At 43.1% G+C, this 20,965-nt stretch overlaps 2 protein-coding genes across 2 annotated transcripts in view; one reads left to right on the top strand and one right to left on the bottom strand.

Moving 5' to 3' along the window:
- Positions 1-564: 564 nt before the first annotated feature.
- On the bottom strand, positions 565-13,078 carry FKBP14 (FKBP prolyl isomerase 14). The gene is made up of 4 exons (XM_030232452.2): positions 12,855-13,078; positions 9,908-10,059; positions 7,126-7,253; positions 565-5,818 (listed from the first exon to the last, which is right to left on the bottom strand). The coding sequence occupies exons 1-4, from the start codon at positions 13,061-13,063 to the stop codon at positions 5,660-5,662; spliced, it is 648 nt and encodes a 215-aa protein (XP_030088312.1). The 5' UTR covers positions 13,064-13,078; the 3' UTR covers positions 565-5,659.
- A 589-nt stretch (positions 13,079-13,667) lies between these two features.
- The window catches only part of PLEKHA8 (pleckstrin homology domain containing A8), a 31,145-nt gene continuing 23,847 nt past the window's right edge, over positions 13,668-20,965 (top strand). The window contains exon 1 of the mRNA XM_018909770.3: positions 13,668-13,795. Within this exon, the coding sequence (XP_018765315.3) occupies positions 13,756-13,795 (40 nt within the window). The 5' untranslated portion in view covers positions 13,668-13,755. The remainder of the gene's footprint in view (positions 13,796-20,965) is intronic.

Genomic DNA, 20,965 nt, shown 5'->3' on the forward strand with positions numbered 1-20,965 from the left:
CTCAGATTTTTTAGAGGAAAACATAGGTAGGATTTGGGGAGCTCTGAAGAGTTGGCTCCACTGGATTTCTGCAGTCAGACCCTAATATTTAAAAGTGGATTTATCCTTGTTAACCTAATGGAGATGCAAAGTAGTTAAAAGAAAAGGGAAAAAAAAGTAAAAAGAAAAAAAAATATTATCCCTTTGGACAAACTCAAGCCTACAAGGAACATGACCTTCAGAAAAATTGCAAAAAAATTATTTACCTGCTATATTTCAAACTATCCTCTTTCATGGCAACTTTCTCAGATAAACCAAGCTCCTACTTTTTTTACTTGATTCAACAGAAATACCACATGTTCTCTGACCAGGTACAACCCCTAGCTAAACCAACCTTTTTTTGGAACAAAAATTCCCAGGAGGGAGAAATGTGATGCAGTAGGAGCCTCCATCTGAATCCCCTCCAGGCTGGAAGAGATGATAACCAAGTTCTTGTCCCTGTACAGTCTCCCACTGAAATTGTCAATTATATTTCTTGTGTGAAACTGTTGACATAATCAAGCACAGGCATGAAAACAGAAGCAGTATAGCTAAAGAAAGATCTTTATTTTGTCAGAGAGTTGTTTTTCCTATGAACCAGGAGAAAACTAGGACACAGAATGTAAGCATTACGATTAACTTTCAAGTGAAGCTAAAATTATCCAGGATTATACAAATATAAGCAGTTTTGATCTATTTCCTGTTACCAAAACAATTCAGCATTGAAGACAAATTAAGGGGTTTGGGGTAGTGTGTTTTGGGCTGTGTTTTGGGGGTTTTTGCAAAAACTCTATGATGAGGCCAATGTATTTTCAAGAAGTAAACTCAACATACAGTTCTGAAAACTCTAACAAACCTTGGAAGTGTGAATTTAAATTTTGCCTTAAATTCCATATAGAAACTGTCCAAAGCAGTTCTAATCAAAATCAAAGCAGGAACTAGCCTTATTACTTGCAGTCCCTACAACAGTGGCTGCCAGTGCTCTTTCTTCCAACTAACCAGATGCCAAAGGATCTAGGAAAGAAAATCTTTTTGCATTTCTCACATCCCTCTACATAATCCCACTCTCTCTGATGTTTTCCCTAGCTTTGTGTCTTTTCTCAGAATGCCCCAAAGCAGTGAGTTTCCCAATCCTGCTGGTACTCACCTGCACCTGAAACTAGGATTTCTGGATCAAGGGATAGAACACCATGTATCTAACAGCACAAAGGATGGGATGTGGGGAGCACCTACGACAAATGTAATTTAAGGGCTGACCCGAACAACTTATGTTTTACACCCAAGTACTCAGGAAACTAACTATGTATCACTTTCATTCAAGATATCATGAAGAAGAAATTATGGCAGCAATTTGTTCAATATGTACTTAACACTGCAACTTTATGACTCTCTAACATACTGTGCTCACCATGATACCAAAATACACCCTATGCATGGGATGTTCCTGGCAGCACAAGGACATGCTCTGCAGAGGGATCTGGACAAGCTGGATCAATGGGCTGAGTCCAGGTGAATGAGGTTCAACCCCCAAGTGCTGGGTTACATTACTCCAGACAGTGCTACAGGCTGGGGCAGAGTGGCTGGAAAGCTGCCCAGCAGAAAAGGACCAGAGGATGCTGGTTTACAGCAGCTGAACATGAGCCAGTGTGTGCCCAGGTGGCCAAAAAGGCCACTGGCAGACTGGCTTGGATCACAGTAGTGTGGCCAGCAGGACCAGGGCAGTGATTGTCTTCCTGCTCTCAGCCCTGGTGAGGCTGCAGCTCAAACCCTGTGTTCAGTTTTGGGCCTCGCACTAGAAGACACTGAAGTGCTGGAGTGCATCCAGAAAAGGGGATGAAGCTGCTCAAGGGTCTGGAGCACAAGTCTGACGAGGAGAGGCTGAGGGAGTTGGGAGTGTTTAGCCCAGAGAAAAGGAGGCTGAGGAGGGAAAACCTTTTCACTCTCTACAGCTTCCTGACAAGAGCTTGCAGTGATGTGAGGGTAGGGCTTTTCTCCCAAGTAACAAGGCACAGGACAAAAGGAAACATCCCTAAGCTGTACCAGGGGAGGTTTAGTTTGGATGTTAGGAAAAATTTCTTCATGTAAAGGGTTGTCAAGCATTAGAAGAGGTCACCCAGGAATGGTGTTTCAGTGGTGGAGGAACCACTGAAACACCTGCAGGTATTCAAAAGACACGTAGCTGGGGCATTCGGACATTATTGAGTGGTGGACTTGGCAGTGCTGGGTTAACAGTTGGATTGGATGATCTTAAGGCTCTTTTCCAACATAAATGATTCTATAATTCTATGACATAAGTTACTGAAAAGATTTAAGACCAAATAAAGTGATCCATTCTGTTTGCCTTGTCAGTTTATCTCAAAAAAGAAAACTTTAAAAAACATTTCAGACTAAAGCACCATTCCTGAAGTTTTGCCAAAAGCTTTCTTGTGTCACTGCATTTCTTATCGCACATTTTCAAATAAAATGTGCTCTGAATGCTTCTTCTGTACCTACAGAAGGCAGCAACTCCCACTGTAATTGTTAGGTACTGGCTGTGAATGACAGGCTGCAGTTCTAAAAAACATCACCATATATTTTCCAAAATAATCACAGAACAACAAGAAATGTTTGAAGAAAGCTATGGGATGCAGAAGGAAAGTGCTCTGTTTTGAACCCTCTCCACTTTTTCAAGCGCCACATTTTACAGATATGCAATGAGACTTTGTTTCTTCAGGGGAAATACACCTCACACTTCACACACAAGCCACCAAAATGTTCCCGAGTGCCACTGAAATTTCAGTATTCCTCCCCACTTCAGGGGACAGGCAGCTGCCTGCCTCTGGTGTCCTGCAGGTTGTTGGTTGGCTCCTGCTGGCACTGCAGCAGTTTGTTCTGTGGATTAACAAGCAAATGCAATTGAGGTTAAAATAGGCAGTGCTATTTCTACCTAAGAAAGCTTTTCATCTTCACAGGAGGACTTTTAATGGTAGCAAATGATAATCAAGTTGAAGTAACTTCTCAAATCTGCTGCTGAATCTGCACTTTAAAAAAAACATTTTCAGTTCAATTTCAGAATTTAACACAGCTCTCAAACAAATTACTAAGAAAAACCATACTCTCATTTGGCATAAACCTATACACAACACCACATAAGGCATCTTGGTCTTGCAGCTTTAACACTCTGCTGGCATTAATAAATAACTGTATGTTCACTGAAAGTTATTTTTACTAAATGCTTTAAAAATCCAAGAGAAGATTATATCTATGTACATTTCACAGCAGTCACTGACTATAAACTCCTATTTAATACAAAAGAAACAACTGGCCCTTGCTGGAGTCACATATTGGTGCCCCATTATTTAATCTTAACTTTTAATATATTAGGTCAGTAACATGGGCAAATTTTATTCCATGCTTTTATGCTTTCATTCCCCAGATGTTTTGAGAACGTGCTAAACACTGCAAACAATGATCTAAAACCCTCTCAGACCCAATGAAAGTCTCAGTTCTGCTCTTCCCAGCAGGATACACACACAGTATTTCCCCTTTGGCTGGGTACTTGCCAGTCCCCACATCTAGGCAAGACTGGCTTAAGGATCAACTTCATATCCTGTTATCCTCCCTTGGCCTAGGCTATAGTTGCTTAGCTTCCTCACACAGTCAACAGAGAAAGACTCTATTTGGTAAGGCAGCTACCTCAACACAAGGTAAAACACACATGCAATGAGCTGCCCCAGGTGCCAAGTGCTCCAGTGACTGTAGGGAAACTCAAGACAGCCAGCACAGAACATGTCACCAGCCCTGGGCAATCTGAAGTCAGGCAAGCTTGATTTTTTGTAAGTGATGAGAAAAAAATATCAATTTGCAAAACCATGACCAGTAAGAACAGCTAAACAGGTAGTGACTATTCATTATTTCTTCACAATAAAAGAATGAGGGCAGGAAATGAGCCTAAAACAGAAAGGATACATTTTCCTATGCTATTTAACTGAAACTCACAGCATTAGAAGTAAAAGTTTTATTGGGGTCAGAAAAGCAGATGGAATCACTGAGGAAAAAGACCTAAGGTTACTGAAAATAAAATACATGGTTGCAATTCCTGTCACTTAGAACATCACCCACAAAATGTCAGATGTTGGAAGAAAACTAGAACAGAGCAGCCCAGCACTGCATACCCTCACAACTTTTCTTTCCCCCCCAGTTGTCACTATTGACAAGCCTCTCCCCTCTGCAGCTGAGCTCAGTTCAATGAAGCAGTCCTCTAATCCTCAGTTGCAACACTAGATGGCAGGGAAACATCTAAAGCACCTAAAGCACCAAGAGCCTGGAATGCAGTGTGCAGTAGTTAAGGTTAGTGCAATGCAGCAATCTCACTTTCATACAGCTGGATTTCTTGTGCTTCCTTACATAGCTTTGGGCAACAATTTCCAAGTACAATGCTGTGTTCATAGACCCATAGGTTAGTGATGTCAGAATAAATTCTGTCCCTGAGATACCCTGCCCTCTCATAAGAAACCATGGACAATTGTAAAATATCTCTTTTCCAGAAAGATCTTTCAACTCCAATTTTGTGTTTGAAATCCTAATGATCTCCACCTCTGTAAAGACACAGCACTTAATCTTTTTTCCTAAAAATTCACTTTTTAATTGAAAATTCAAATCACTTGTGTTCTACTTGTGAAAAAATTATGCCAAGGGGCAATGAAACAAGTTCTGCTACTTAAACAGCTGCAGACAAGTCCATGGAAACTGTTCTTCAGACCATACTGATCTTCCTGTCAGTACACTCTCTCTTCTGCAAAGAAGAAAAACTTCAAACTTGCAACATTCTGCTCAAGCTACTCCTCAAACTGTGAGAGAAAGGTATGAGCTTTACTGGTGCATGCCAAGTCTGAGTTTTGAAACTAATGTGTCTGTACATTTAAAGGACACCACCTCTGCACTGCAGCACAACTTGCTGCTTTCCAAATTACAGATGTTTCCTAGAATGTTGCTGGCAGTAGAAGTGAAAGCCAGACATTTAACTCCTGCTTTGTTCACAAAATTTAATGAAAAATGCAGACAATTATTGGCATGGGGGTAACACTCTCCCTTTAGAAGGGCAAAATCAGCACATGATAATCATTCTTCTCATTCAGCTTTGTATCAGTTTCTCAGCCAAACAAAATGCTGATGCCTTCTACTATATCTTTTGAAAATCTGCAGGAAAAAACCCCAAGGTCAGCAAACTGCTTTTAAAGCAGTGACACTCAAGAAGGAAGGTCAAGTAATTAAGCCACAAACTACAAGTGATACGTAAGGCAGCTGCTGAAAGTGATCTTGGCACACAAACAAATCACAGAAAGTCACTGAGCTGGTTTTTGATTTTCATAATGAATGATAAATGGAAAGTTTGTTTCATTTCTGAAAAATAATTTAATACAAAACTTTAAAAACACTGATGTGCAAGTCTTTGCTGTGTAAGAGGAGGAACATTTTCACACTTTAAAACAGTTTAAAACATTTGTACATAACAGAACAGAAATTCTCTTTTCTATAAACAAAGTGTTTCTTTGCCAACAGCAATTGTCAATTCCGAAGCACAGAATTAAGATGACAGGGGCACCAGACAGTCTAAGTCACTGCTATTTCTGTCCAAAAAAATTATGCCACTCTTTTCTTTCTACAGCTCATCATGCTTGTACGTGAATTCCCTTGCAGATATAAACCCATCACTGTCTTCATCCTCTTTATCAAATATGTCTTCAACCAAAGCATCATGCTGGGTGTCATTTACCACTGCTCCATGCTTTTCAAATTCTTTCTTCAAGTAAATCTTCACCTGTTAGACAAAAGGGGAAAGTGAACATTTTCAGACTTATGAAAGAGTTGATTACTGCAGATAACAGAGGGACACTATGCTCAGGATGGTGGTATTAGATAACAGATACCTCCCCTCCTATGCCACTGCCAGAATTACACTTGTCTAACTGATTCTGCAGTCTCTTTGAATGAAGGGTCTTTAGTAATAGAAGTGACAGTAAAACTAGCAAAGCTGTTGCCATACCTTGGTATTTGACTCAAAAAATGAGTCAGGACAGCCTGTCTTCTGATGTCTATACAGTAAAGTAAAAGTAGCCGGGCAGAAGTTATTAGCTACCAATTGGTCAGAGACAGCTTTTCCACATTCTAGTACCCTGACAACCCAGTACATGTAAACAGCCACTCCAGATATATACAGAAATCTGTCCACAACCTCAGTGCTTGCTACTCCAATGGGAAATACATTAAAAGATTTCTAGCTATCTCAAAATTTTTAAGGATGCAAGGATTTTTTAAGGATTTTAAACTCAAGGTAGGTTTTAAACAGACCACTGGAACACTTACTTACATTAAGCTAGATAGTAATGGTAAGCAGTGTTTTCAACAACATCAGATTGCTCTTCATAAGTTTTAAAGGTTTTACTATGGAGATCCCAAGTCTTCTGAATCACAGAGCCTTCTACAAAAATTACAATACCAACATATTCATCTATTAAACAGACACCACTTGTGTAAGAACCACGGGCCACGTTTCAGGTCTGTTTTAGTCACTTTAGTCTCTGGGACTTGTTAGGGCTAATGCTTATACTCCTCATATGCAGACATTACACACACTGACTGTCTGATACATACAAATGAATAATTAGCCTTCTGAGTCTGGTAAACTGGTACCAGACCCAAATCAAAAAGAATTCAGTGGTTTATACTAGCTTCTTGTGGATCACTCACTGAAAAAGCAGAAGTTTGAAAATGAGAGGCAAACAGATGGTGAATAGTGCTGAATACATGTCCTTCACCAAGTGAATGCTATGAAACAGGATTGCCCTGCAGCAGAAGAGATCCCAGTTTATTAATAAATCAGCAATTAAATCCAAAAAGCCCTGAAGTCTGGTTTTATTTCTAAGATGCTTTACTTTATCCAAGTCTTCCACAAGCGTGCAGCACACGAGTCACATGTCTATCCTCAGCTTACCAAGGCTCCTTTTGAACCTCCAGTCCAGAATTTTCACCAGGATGAAGGCTCAGAGCAGTGTAGCATAGATGTGCATTCTTTTCCACTCTCCTATCCTGTAAGATCTGCTCACAAGAGAAGGATAGCCCACTCACCTCTTGCTTGGATAGTTTCCAATCATCATTAAGATCCATCTCTTGGAATGACTCATGAGATCTTGGTCCATTTCTAATTTCTAGAAGGTCAATGTTGAAAATCAATGTGCTCTCAGGTGGAATTTTTCCTGCCCAAAATGGAGAAAAGTTAAAACCAGCTATATATTCAATGCCATACAAAAGCCTCATGTGTCAGAGCAATGCTCCAGCATGCCTAGTCATTTCAAAGCATCCTGCAGTTTGAACTAGTAAGGGCAAGTATCTGTAACAGTGGTGACCACAACCATGTCAGCCTGTAGCCTGGATTCTGAGCAGCCCCTACAGCATAAATGCAACTTTAGATGCAACTGTTTTGTTGGAGACTAGTAGGTGTTGATGCAAGCTCTTCTTCAGCAATTACCATCACAAGTTTGTCAAACAATGTTCTTGAATCTTTTTTCTTTCATGGCCAGAGCTAGATAAACTGAAAAACAGTAAAGGAGACTGTACGGTCAGACAGACTACAGCCAAGAGTAAAGTACAGAGCAGCAGGAAGGGAGAATTTAGTCCTCTGGATACCCCATCAGTCCACAAAATTCCTCTGATATTCCAGCTGATACCTTGTATCTGCTGTTCTGCCAGTGGAAAAACTCTTGCAGAAGGGATGATGTTGGTCTCCCACAGCAGTCTCTGGAGTGAGGGCACAAAGCACCGAGCTATTTCCAAACACACAGCAGAAACCAAGCACCCAAATCTGATCACAAGGCCTGTGTTATCACAACATCATTTTTGATATAGGTGAACAGACTGGTAACTTCCTAATAGTGCCACAGAGCACTCCCCATACCACCACACCTCAAGGATATCAGTTTATCAGGCACTGCCTTTGACAGAGATGTGATATGCCCTCATGCTGATGGCTCAAGCTACTGTCAAAGACCTTTCAGCACATCACTTTGCTCCTTTACATAGAGAGGGCTTGAATAGGACCAAATATATCTCTATATTGGACGGCAGAACCCCAAAAATATTTCTGTGCCTTGAGAAGACAGGGAAAAAAAATCCACATCTACCACTTTGGAGCTGTGGTGTTAAATACACCCTGAGCTGCAGCAACAAACAGGCCTGAAGATTTCTGGGATGAATAAATGTGCAGAATCTTCTGGAAATACAGGGCACAGTGCCTGTTTAGGGTTTGGAACACAGGTAATTTTTTTGAGTATTACAGAAAAAGGCATCTGACTCAAATGATGAGTCAGAAAGCAACCAAGGTGGGAGGCCAGTGAAATTATGTGCATTTGAAGGAAAATATGAAGAAAATGAAATAATTCTGTTTTCAAGGGTATCACTTGAAAACAGCAACATAATTATGCTCAAATACTTCAAAGTCCTCCTAAAGCAAGTAATTTCTTACAGCAGTTAGCAGTATTTAGCTGTTTAACCTTCTTGCACTAAACACAGAGGTGAGGCTTGCAAGTCTTTGAAGAACAACTACAGTGCTTTACATATTCATCAAACAATTAGGCCTGTGATGACTACATGAGCACTGCAGCATTTCACATCTTTTTGTGGAAGAATTGACAGCTGAGCTCTGCATAAGGACTAAATGACAACCACCACGTTCCAGTTCTCTACTGGAAACATGATTACTTCTAATACTGTATCTTGAACTGTAAACCAGGGCTTCTAGAAAGATATGTGTTGAACGGGTACATTTAATAAAGGAGAGTATGAAGTGTGCTGTAGGTATGAATACTACCTGGCATGAGGTCATATGGAGCCCTAAGCCTGTGTGCAGCCCTACTTGCCAGAAGACAGACACACAAACAGTCCTCATTCCCAAAACAGTCTCATAGTGATGGGAGAGAACATCAGCAAGACTGTATGTTCCTAGACATTTATCCTTCCTGCTTTGGAACCTTCTACTACTGTAGGTCATTTGTTGCAACTCTTCTCATGACATAAATACTCATAATACTTGCTAAAAAAAGTTAACTAAAATAAGTTCCATAAGCAGAAGTAGAACCATTCAAGCTGTCACTCATGTAACTGCATATTCCAAATCTGGCCCTCCTGTTAAAGGAATCTGGAAATATTTGAATGGAAAAGCCCCCAACACCCTCAGTAATAGAGAAGTTGAGATGTTTATATCTGTCTGCACAGCTGTCAGTGAATATTCAGTAGGTGACAACGTGACTGCCCATGCACATCTTACTGTGGGTAACTGCCCAAACTGAAAATAGGTGTAAGAGGAAAAGAATTAATGTCCCTATATGGAAAAATGACTTCTTATTGTATCATCTAAGAACTGGTTGAGCAGCAGTACAGGGAGTTTCTTAGGGTTCTAAAAGAAACCTGAAAGCAAGAATGAGTCTTGCACATGCACATTCATGAAGTATTACCACAAAACCAGATCCAACAGCCAAAAAGCCAACTGTAACCTAAGCAACCACCTCCACTTGACTGTAAAAGAAGGGAGAAAACAAAACCAAACTAAAAACAAAAAGAAAAAGCAGGGCACTATTGAACACAGCACTAACAGAAAAGACACTCAGAATATACAGCACAGCAGCTATCATCAGTTTCTGGGGCTTTTTTCCGAGCATTCACCACATAGCCACTTAATGGATATTACTGTAGGAAACAAATTTATGAGAAAGAGCACTTGACTCCCTCAATTTTTCTTCTTTAACAGAATCAACCTGGAAAGCTTGAAAGCTTGCTAACCTCTTAGGCCAAGAATAACAGTAAAATACAGATATTAGAAACAATTAGAGCAAGGAGAGTGCTTCAGGTGTTTTACCTTTCCCTTCTTTTCCATAAGCAAGGGCTGGTGGAATAGTCAGCTTCCTTTTCTCTCCCACACACATGTCCTTCAACCCTCTGTCCCAGCCTTTGAGAGCTTCCCTTATGCCAAGTGTAAACCACATAGGTTGACCGTTGTTGTGCTTGTGACTGGAAAAGAAAGGAACAAAACACTTCATACCTAAACACCAAGTTCCACAAAGGGCTGATGGAATATGCTCATGATGTAGATATAGAGTTAAAAACACAGCACCACTCAGCTCCTTGACACCTTTTAAATGAAAGACCTACACTTTCAAAGTCTTTAAAACTTATGCTTTGGATAACAAGGTTCTTTAGGAAGTGGAAAGAAATAAAACAACATTTACCTTGTGTGTTTATGACAACACTAACCAACCCAGATCTCCACCTCCACTTCTCTGACCACCTGCTTCCACTTGGAAACTGATCAGACTAGAAAAGGCATTTTCTTAAAAATCTACGATCAAGGCCATTGTAAATTGCAAATCACAGACCAGCACGGTCATCATAGCAATATACATTTTAACATGCTCAGAAGCATCAGCCTCATCTCTTTCAAAAGAAGCCACTTGGGGGGGTGGGGGGGGGGGAAACAACAAAGCAACTACATAACAGTCTAGAAAAAAACCAGAAACCACTGCATGCAGAACATTCAACTTTAGATTTGGGAGACAATAACTTTTTCTGATTTAACCAGATGGTACAACCCGGACTGCTTTCACTCTACTAACATAAAAGGAATTTGAAAGCTCTATTTACTAGTCATGCAGGAGAGGTGTTTAAGAAGAAAACAGAACACTTACAGAAGTTAGTCAGCAGCAAAAACTTTAGTGTGGCACTAGAAGTCCTTTTAAAGAGGCAGGTTAACTACAAGAGAAAATTAGTGAGATTTTAGTTGAATTGTCTGCAAGAGCATAAACATGCAAAACTGTCTTTTTTTATTTTTTCATATACAAAGGTAGCCTTCAGGCAGCCAGCAGAGACTTGAATATTTTGCTGTCTCCCACTATTAACACTTCGTTGATGCTTTACAGGACATCCAGCATTAGCAAGTCGTTGCAGGCTCTTAGCAGACTCCCTCGAATTTCTGGCTCTTCCTCCTATTTGCATTTCTGTGGCTCTGGTATGTTGACTTGTCTGATAGGGGGCAGGTAAAGAATAATGAAAAGCTGTGATTGTGCTGCCGCTAGTGGAAGGACACATACAACTTTGTTTTATTTGTTAACTAATAGTTTGCTTTAGAAACCAAACAGAAATTTATGCATAGCACAAGACCTATTAAACCACTGAGATCATATACCAAACCTGCACCTAAATCACAGAATCATAGAATGGTTTGGATTGGAAGGGACCTTAAAGATCATCCAGTTCCATGAGCCATGGGCCGGGACACCTTCAACTAGACCAGGTTCTCAGAGCCCCATCCAAGCTGGCCTTGAACACCTCCAGGAATGGGGCTGTCAGCAACTTCCCTGGGCAGCCTGCTCCAGTGTCTCACCATCCTCAGAGTAAAAAATTTCTTTCTAATAACCTGATCTAAACATGCTCTAAGTTTGAAGCCGTCCCCCCTTGATCTACATGCCCTTGCAAAAAGTCTCTCTCCATCTTTCTTCAGCCACAATTAGGTCACCTCAAAACCTCTTCTTTTCCAGGCTGAACAGTGCCAGTTCTCTCAGCCTTTCCACACAGGACAGGTGCTCCATGCATAACATCCCCATCTTTTAAGAAATGCCACATGGCTCTTCTTCCTACAGACTGACCAGAAAACAAATGCTAAGATTTATTTTATAACTTTGGGAAAGAAGACTCGCCTTACTATTGGTGTTCATCTTGTACAGCACTGTGAGACACTGCTTCACAACAAACTTTCTGAGAACAGGTAGCAGTGGGAGGGACCCCAATAACAAGCTTATACAGTGTTATTTAAGCTCTTTTATCCTAAAACAAATAAGGCATTCATGCATTGCTTTTGAGCATTTGGGGAGGGAGGAGTAAAAAAAAAACCCAACCAAACAAAAAACCTCTTGCCCTTGAGAAAACGCCCCTCCACAGAGCTATTCGCAGATGGATTGTGGAGCCCTGTGAGAGGCCTGGATTCAGGAAAGCATGACCAGAAGAGATCACCTATATTAAAATAAATATGTATGTATGTATGTATGTATGTATGTATGTATGTACGTATACACACATAAAGGAGCAAGTCCAGAGAAGGTGCACCAAGATTGTTGGTGAGGAAAGCTGAAAGAACTGGGATTGTTCAGCCTGGTAAAGAGAAAGCTCCAGGGTGACCTAGTTGTACCTTTCCAGTACCTCAAGGGAGCCTACAAGAAAGATGGAGAGAGAATTATTAAAAGGGTGTGTAGTGACAGGACAAGGGGTGATGGCTTTAAAGTGAGAGCAGGCTCAGTTTAGATATTAGAAAGAAGCTCTTTACAGTGAGGGTGGTAAGCCGCTGGAACAAGCTGCCCAGGGAAGCTGTTGGCAGCCCATTCCTGGAAGTGCTCAAGGCCAGGCTGGATGGGGCTCTGAGCAACCTGGGAAGCGTTCAAAGGCGCGTCGGGTGCGGCTGCTCTGAGCAACTTGATCTAGTGAAGGGTCAAGGAATCTTTAAGGTCACGTCCAACAGTAGACATTTTCTATATATATATATACATATATATACACCCCTATATATATATATATATATATATATATACACACATACACATATATGTGTGTGTATAGATATAGATATACATATATATATATGTATATCTATGTGTGTATATTTATACACACATAGATATACATATACATATATATATATACACCTATACACACACACTTATATATATATATACACATACACATATATTTCCCCTGCAAGCTCAGCCAGCAGCTCGTTCGGAGAAGACGCAGCTCGCTAGGAGAAGACGCTCACTTACGTCGAGTGAAACATGGAGCCGTCCTTCTCCAAGAAGCCCTCGTAGTGAACAAGCATCATGTCCCCCCACTTGGTCCTCCGGTGGCAGAGGAAAGGCTTGTGCAGCACCTCCACCTTCACGTCGGCCGCGGGGGGGATCAGCGCCGCGCCCGCGCAGCCCAGCGCCGCGCACAGCAGGGCGGAGCAGAGCAGCAGCAGCCCCGCCGCCATCGCCGCCGCCTCGCCGCTCTCACCGTGCCGCCATCCCGTGCCCCGAGCCCAGCCGGTCCGTCCGACGTGGCAGCGGCGCGCACCGCCGCCAGCCCCGGCTCCAGACGGTCCGGCACGGGCGTCGCGCTCGCTGATTGGCTCTCCTCAGGGCCAGCTCAGGAGGAGCTGTCGCCCATTGGGGCGCGCCCCTATCCGTCTCTCAACCCATCCAATCGGCAGGCCCGAACAGCCGAGGGGGGGGTGGGCGGGCCGGACGCTCCGGGAGCGCCGGCGAGCGGAGCAGCCCCGTGGAGCGCGCGCACAATAGAGCCGGCCGCTGCCAGCCGTTGATTGGGCGGCGGTCGCGGCGAGGGCGCGTTCCGATTGGCCGCGAGAGGCCACCTGCTCTGGCCATTCCGCTCCTGCCCCCCGCGCCCGCCTCTCACTCCCGCTGGTCACGCGAGCCGCGATTCACAGCGCGGGTTGCGCTGACGTAGCGCCTCAGGGCCGTGTCGTGGCTGCGCGGCTGCGGCTCTCCCTGCGCTGGGAGCGTGGCGGCGGCGGCGGGGGGCGGGCGCGGCGCGGGCCGGGCGGGGCGCGCGCCCCCCCGCGATGGCGCTGTGTGGCGGCGGCGCGGCGGAGCGCGGGCGGCGGCGGGCGGCGTGACCCCGCCGGGGGGCGGCCGCGCTGCATGGGGCCGGGGGCCGGCCGGCATGGAGGGGGTCCTGTACAAGTGGACCAACTATCTGAGCGGTGAGTGCCTGCCGGTGCTCAGCCTTTGCGGGACGGGCGCCGTCATCTTCTCGTATATGTATTTATACAAGTACATACATGTATGTATTCACGGTGCTTGCTGGGTGCGGGTCAGTGCTGCCTCTTGACCCCGCCGTGCAGGGGAGCAGCCCCGGCGCTGCCTTGTTGTCACTGCCCGGCGTTTGTCCCGGTGCCAGTGCCCGTAAGGGGTCGTGGGTTGTGGTTTGGGTAGTTTGGATGCTCTGGGTCACATCTCCAGCAGCGAACTTCCCTGTTCTCCACACACCTCCGTGGAACTTTTATCGAGGCGAGTCCTAGAGCTGGGCGAAAAACGTGTTGCCATTCAGTCTCACTTGGGGGAGTCGGATGAGAAGGCATGCAGAAAATCAAAAAGACAAGGAAAAAGGTGGAGGGGGGTTGTCCGGCTAGCTCTAGGCCCAAATTTTAATTTTTCGGGTGTTCCGGTGCCACGGAAGGCTTGCTTGTCATGGCAGGTTGGAAGCAGCCGTGTGTGGCCCGAGTTTGCTCGGCAGAGGTTGAAGGTGGTGGAGTCAGAAGCCCCCTGTGTTCCCATGGGATGTCCACTGCAGGATGCCTTCCAGTCCGGTGGGGCAGAGGAGTGTGGTTTGGGGCTGTGGATGGGGTCCTGCCAGGTGCAAACCTCTCTGTGGTTTGTGGGAACAGTTTGGGAACTTGGAGGTCATAGAGAAGTAACCAGGACTGCCTTGACATTGCCAGGTGCGAGTGTTGCTCAGCGGTGTATGTGTCTGTAAGGGCTGCCGCCTTGCTTGACTTTTCTCCCCAGAGGCTGGAACAGCTGCACCACTCTGGTTAGCTGGGGAAGTGTAGGAAATCAAAATTAAACAAAGAAAGAGCTGAAGCACGAGCGAGTGTTTAATTCATGTGGTAGGGATGGGGTGGGGGAGACAGCAGTGGTGCATGAGGCTGGATTTATTGCTGTGCTAGAAGATTGCTGTGACTTTTCCCCTTTAGGCAATAGGTGTTCTGAGATGAGAATCAAAATTTGTCAGGTCTCAGTGAACAGACGTGGATTTTTTTCCTTTTGTTGTTAATTATTTGTGGATGCTCTTGAATTATGAAGTGGCAGTAGGAGCAGCCATGCTTGCCTTTTTCATGTGAATTGCAGAACTGTGGTGGTGATGTTAGTCCTTTCCCCATACTAACACCACCTGTGGTTCAGCTGATCGAAAGTTTTACATGTTTTCCTTTGCATTGCTGAGATGCTGGGGTGTGTCTGGAACCCTTGTGCTTGGTTTCATGCCATGAGACCGGGGAATGTGTGTCTGTGGGAAACAATGCATGTTCTAGATAACTGACTGGCATTTGACATATTTATGCCTGAGTGTGCCTGTTAGGATAGGATCAGCTGGTCTTCTGTTTTGATGGTAAGATGAAGACTAAAAAGTATTCTGTTTTCATCAAAATTAAGTTTTCTTTTGCTAGCCATGTTGATAAGCACTTCTAATCAAATGACCCTTCATGAAGAAGGATGATGCTTTGCAAACCTCAGTCAAGTGAATGCAGACTGAAGCAAACTTTTCCTTGCATATGTAAGATTTGTACTGGCTGAAAACCAGGAGAGGTTTTGCTGTCAACACAGAGAAAATCTGTGATGGAATATTGAAGCATCCTCCTGATTTCTTGGTTGAAACTTGACTCTTCCAGTAAGTGTCATGGTCAAGGTCACTCTCTGCCTTTTGTTAGGTTGTAGAAGGCCCATGGTGTGTTTGAGAACAGTAAATTTGCTGTTCTGCAAGCTGTCTGTACATACTAGTGCTTTCTTTTGCTGTAAAATGAATACTTCCTGCCCTGAAGCCATTTAGTTACAAATTTATGCAGAGATGCAAAAAAAAAAAACCAAAAAAAAAAAAAAAAAAAAAAAAAACCACCCCAAAGAAAAATATTCATTCTGGAATGTGGCGATCATTGTAGCAATAACAAAGAGCTGGAGAGTGAGAGACAGGAAAGCCTCCTTTTAGGGATTAAGGGAAGTAAGAAGGTTCAACAGGTCATCTAGAACAGTATTTCTGCCAGTATTCTGCCCCCAGTATGCTTTTCCTGTTGCTCAAGGTTGATGAATCAGGTGCAGTAAAGTGTAGACAATGCTCACAAAAATGGGGAAATTGTGTGTTATCCCTCTGTGTTGGTGTGTGCCTGTGCCAATAACACAGTGCTGATGTACCTCAGATTGAGAAGGACCCCTCACAGTCAGAGAAGAGACAGAACATTCAAAAAAGAACAAGCATAAAACCGTAGAAAAGAGCTGCTATTCCTTCTTGCTGTGAGAGAGGAGCTGATTGAGTTTGTTGATAATTAGGTCTTTTCTGGGAATTTTGATTTCGTAATGTCTTATGTCATTGCCATCATGAGAGGTCAAGTCCACATCAACCCATTTCCTCCCAGCTCTTGGGCCCAGAGTTAGATCTGTGTTGCAAATTACATAGTTACTGACAGAAGGAAGGATTCCGAAATAGGAAACAAGTTTGGTTTTCTCTGGGTAAAGGGCAAAGAAAGCACACCATGATTGCCACCAAGTGAAAGACAGATCTGTTTGCCTTACTGCTTAAACAAGTTATCTTGCTTGTAATAAATGCACTTGTTTGCTTTATGTAGATTAGAAAAAATTAAATCAGTATTACCTGGTTTTTGCTTAGAAGGTAGGGTTTTTCCTCTGGTGTTGATACTGCACTCACATTGTGTTTTCTGTGTGCAGGGCTTCCAGTGCTAACTTGGAAATCTCTTGAGTTTAGAAAACTGAGTTTTGTAGAGTTTTTCTGTCCCCTAATGCAATGGCCACCAGATATTGGTTTCTCAGTGTGTTACTTTTGTTTAAGTTCAAGTGAAGCGTGCCTGCTTTGGATCAGCTATACATTCACAAAGTTCTAGCCTATGAAAATCAGTTGGAATCTTGTGTTTGCGGTGTGTGTCTTTTGATTGCTCTTGTCTATGCTTCCCCCTCTAAACTGGTTAAAACCTTAAGAGAGAACTTTGCAAGAACTTTGCAAGAACTTTGCAAGCAGAATTATTGTCATATAAGGTGAGACAGCACTTATTCTCTTGGGCAGATATATAATGCATCTGCAAACTTCAAATTATTAATCCTCAAAACCCAGAGCAGGGTGACTTAAATCATGCAGGCATGTTAGCTGGTCTCAGCTGAGCTTATAGTCAAAGCATGTAACATGATCTTAAAAAATTCCTAGATTTCATCCTTTGCCAAAAGTCTCTATCGGATGTTCGCTTTGCTTGGTGGGGGCTGGGTGTGTAACTATTGTCTCTTACTGTAGTAAGCAGTTGGAATGATAAAAGTGTCACCGTGTGCCCTCCCCATAGCTCCTCGGTCTGTTGTGCTGTCACTGCCTGCAGTCCTGGCTGAGCACAAACCATTCTGGTGTGGGCAGAATCAAAGGCAGATCCTGGCTGCAGTGTCATAGCGTGACTGATCTCCAGCTGGGCAATGCTGCTGGCAGGATAGAGAAAGGACAGAGAGGAGCTGAACTGCACGTGAAGGCTGCTCTTGGCTGCTTGGAAACTGCCTCCCATGGGACTCTCTGAATTTAACCTACAATGAGTGCTCTTTGTTGAGCATAACTTCTGATTAATAAAATAAATTGATTTAGTCTTTGGAGTTTGCCTTGTAAAAGGCATTGATGATTCTTTTTCTCATCAGATTTATGAGTAAGCTATTGCTGGGAAGCAGCATGGAGTTGGGGAATACCTCCCTTCAGTGGTGTGCATGAGAACTTGCCACCTTTACTTTGATTTTTTTTTTTCTGCTGAAATTCAGTTCAGTTTAGATCTTCAGTGTAGGCACACGCCCTACCTGGAACTGCTGGCCACAGGCAGAATTGTTGCCAACTCTGGAAGAAATGGTCTGGATCAGCTCTTGGCTGTGGGGTTCAAAGGCAGCTTCCTCATTAGATGAAAATGATGACTGATTCCACTGGCTTACCTGGTATTTGTTAGATGCTCCATAAAGTGGCTTTGATCACTTTCCTTTACAAAACTAAGCTTTTCCTGATACTTAAATACTCGCTTTCTTATTTGTGCTGAGTAATTCTATAACCCTAAGTGATTAATCTTCCTCAAGGCATGATAGACTCACCTTCATGCCATCACCAGTGACACTGCATCATGCCACATACTTCAGTTAGCTCTCCCCATGTACCTGTATGTAATCGTCCTCTCTCAGTTTATTGTTGTACTTTGGATTCTTTTCAGTTTATCCCAAGATAAAACAAGAGCCAACACCAAGCAGTATATTTCAGCTTTCACATAAAACTTTAAGTTGCTCTTGTCTCTAATGATTCAGAGTTCCTTAATAAACTTGGGGGTAGAGCTCAAGAAAATGAGAAAAAGCATTAGTTCTTGTATCTTGGATCTGGATGTCCATAATATTGCTTAGAGCAAGTCTTTGTTTTGGGAGTTTAGGAAATCTGACCTTCTGGGATGAGAGGCACATATCCTTCCAGCTGATATCAAGCTCTGGAAATAAGCTCCTCTGTTTCAGATATGGAGGAATTAATCAAAAACTTCACACTTAGAAAAAGACTTGGTTCTAAAAAGCCTTTTATAATTTCGCCCTTCATTTTAGCCTCTGGGTATAGTCCAGGTTCTGATTGTATAAAATTAGAAGTCTGGTTTTTGTGGAGGTGGACCTAGACAGCTGAGATTTCCGTTGCCTTCAGGGCAATGGTCTGCCTTCTATTACTGGCTGTGGCTGCTCTCAGGATCCAGGTGTTGGTTTAGATGAATGTCTGACTCTCAGCCAGTTCTGGCTGGATGAGACTTTCCCTGCAGTATACTTCAGGGACTGATTAGTTAATTCTCTTTGGGTTTTGCTTAGTTGTCTTTGTGTGATTCGACCTTTCTCCTTATCTTCTTTCCTTTCCTTCTGTATTTCTTCATGCAGCAACCTTGCTTTTGTCCAACCTTTTTGGAATTATGTAATCTGCTCACAGTAGAAAAGTTTGATGAGGCTGCAGGAATGGAAATCAGTGTCCCCTCTCTCCTCTGTGTTAGAGCAGTGCTGCAGAGCCTCCATGGTGCAGCATTCCCTGCCAGGTATGCTGCAGTACCGGTGCCTCTGCATTCAGTCCCTCTGCACTGAAGTGAGTAAGTGGTCAGAGGAAATGGCTGGGTAGGACAGAAACCAAGGGTGTGGTAGACTGATGGTGAGGAGATATCATCATGTGGTATCTGTATGTGCTTACATAAATTCAGTGTGTTAACTTAGTCTGGCCTGATAATCACCCCAGGGGTCAGAGAGAGGAGCAGTTTGGTTGCTGGGGCTGGGAAGTATAAACAAAGGAGAAAACTCCCAGGAGCTTGGTGTTACTTGAACTAGTGTCTGATCAGTGGGCCTGTGTTACTGAACTTCTGTCTCCACCACAATCCCCTCTCTGCCCTTCATCCTTTCACTGCATCCCCTTCAAAAATGCCTGGCTGGTACATTGTGCTCTCTGTGCCTTGGCTGCTCACTGCCATAAAATCGTTTGCAAACAAACCCAGTTGCCCTGTGATGACAGGATGCTCTTTCAATGCTGCTGACATTGCCCTGACAGTTGTGACTGAAACAAAAATGGACTTCATGGAATCCCTGTGAGAAAAATCGTTTGGGAGAAGGTCGTTGTGTTAAAGCCTGTTCCAGCTGTTGCTTCTTTCACTTGAACCTCTATCGTCCCTCAAGCGAGTGCTTTAAAAAGTGGTACCATTGTTAAGGTGCTAAATATTTGATCTTCATTAACTTAAGGGGTTTTTTATATTGATTCCTGCTGTTAATATGCACATAATCAGAGTAAAATTGCAACATGGGCATTTCCAGAAGCTGCTCTCTAGGTGACAGGAGAATAGCTCACAGAAGAAGCATAGATTGTTGCACACTCTTGTCTACCTTTCTGCTGTTCCTCATGGATACACACTGGATTTTTATCCTGTCAAATTGTTCTATTATAGAATTAAGGCTGCAAAATGTGTTCCGGCACCTGGGATTGCCCTTCCCAAAATTCTGGGTAGCCTTAGGTGGCTGTATAGAAAAAGTAGGCACCAGTTTTGAATGCAAAATGCTTATGTCAGGATAATATTTTACTTCTGTTCCTTGAATGAGAAAAAAGGGGAAGAGTGTGAAGTTTGATCTGTGTAAGATCCTTTCTTGCTAATTGCTTTTTCTGACTAGAAACCTGGTTGACTGACAGTGTTTTTGCCCTGCTAGAGCTGAGTTTTCAGCAGTTCTTGTCCAGCTATCGGTCACCGACACAGCACTGGGCAGACAATGTGCTGTGCTTTTGCCCTTGGGAGATAAAGCTGGAGATGGTGGGACAGTGAGCACATGGCACAGTTTACACTTGCTGAGGGTGGGATGAAACAATGGATATTGCTCATTCTCACTGTGAGATGGCTCTATCAGGGCAGCCACTCTGGGACTTTTTTGTGACCCTGCACAGAAAAACAGCAATCTGTCCTGCTCTGCTACCTTTAACTAAGTCTTGGATCTTGCCCTTGTTATAAGCAGTAGGGAGGTGGTGGTGGCTTTAACTCCTCCTATTAGACAGATGTTGTAACATGGAAAGTTCATCATTATCTCCTATCTGCAGTTAAAGTCTAGATTAGGGTCAAGGAGTCCAAGGACTGTCTATTGCAAAAGTTTTACAAAAACTTATTCTGAAGCTCAAGAAATTAATAAGCATAAAGTGTTACATAATTCTCATGGGAAGCAAGCAATAATAAAAAACTGGATGTCTGGGCTTTATGCATTTTAGAAATGCAGGTGGAAGTGGTGTCTCTTAATTGCAGCTTGTTTTCCAGGTCATCAGTTTGGCTTCTTGAGTATGTAATTCTCCCAGACGGCTTGGCTTGGTAGATGTCTGACATGATCTACACGTCTTCAAATGTTGGTTTTGTTTTTCTTTTCTTCAGGCTTGGCACTTTGGAAGGAATGCATGTCTGGAGTCTGAGTTGTATAACATTAAAGTTTGAATTATGTCCAAGTTTCAACTGTGTTATCAAGAAATGTCAAGTTTGCTCAGTGATAGCTACATCCAGATTTCCTAAAGTGTAGTGATAGAAGTAGGCAGATCTTTCTTTCTTTGGAAACTTCTCGAGAAGTAGTGAATCCTTAGCAGGCACAGACTACTTAAATATCTGTTTTTG

This window comes from Serinus canaria, chromosome 2, assembly GCF_022539315.1.
Source record: "Serinus canaria isolate serCan28SL12 chromosome 2, serCan2020, whole genome shotgun sequence".
Lineage (NCBI taxonomy): Eukaryota > Metazoa > Chordata > Aves > Passeriformes > Fringillidae > Serinus > Serinus canaria.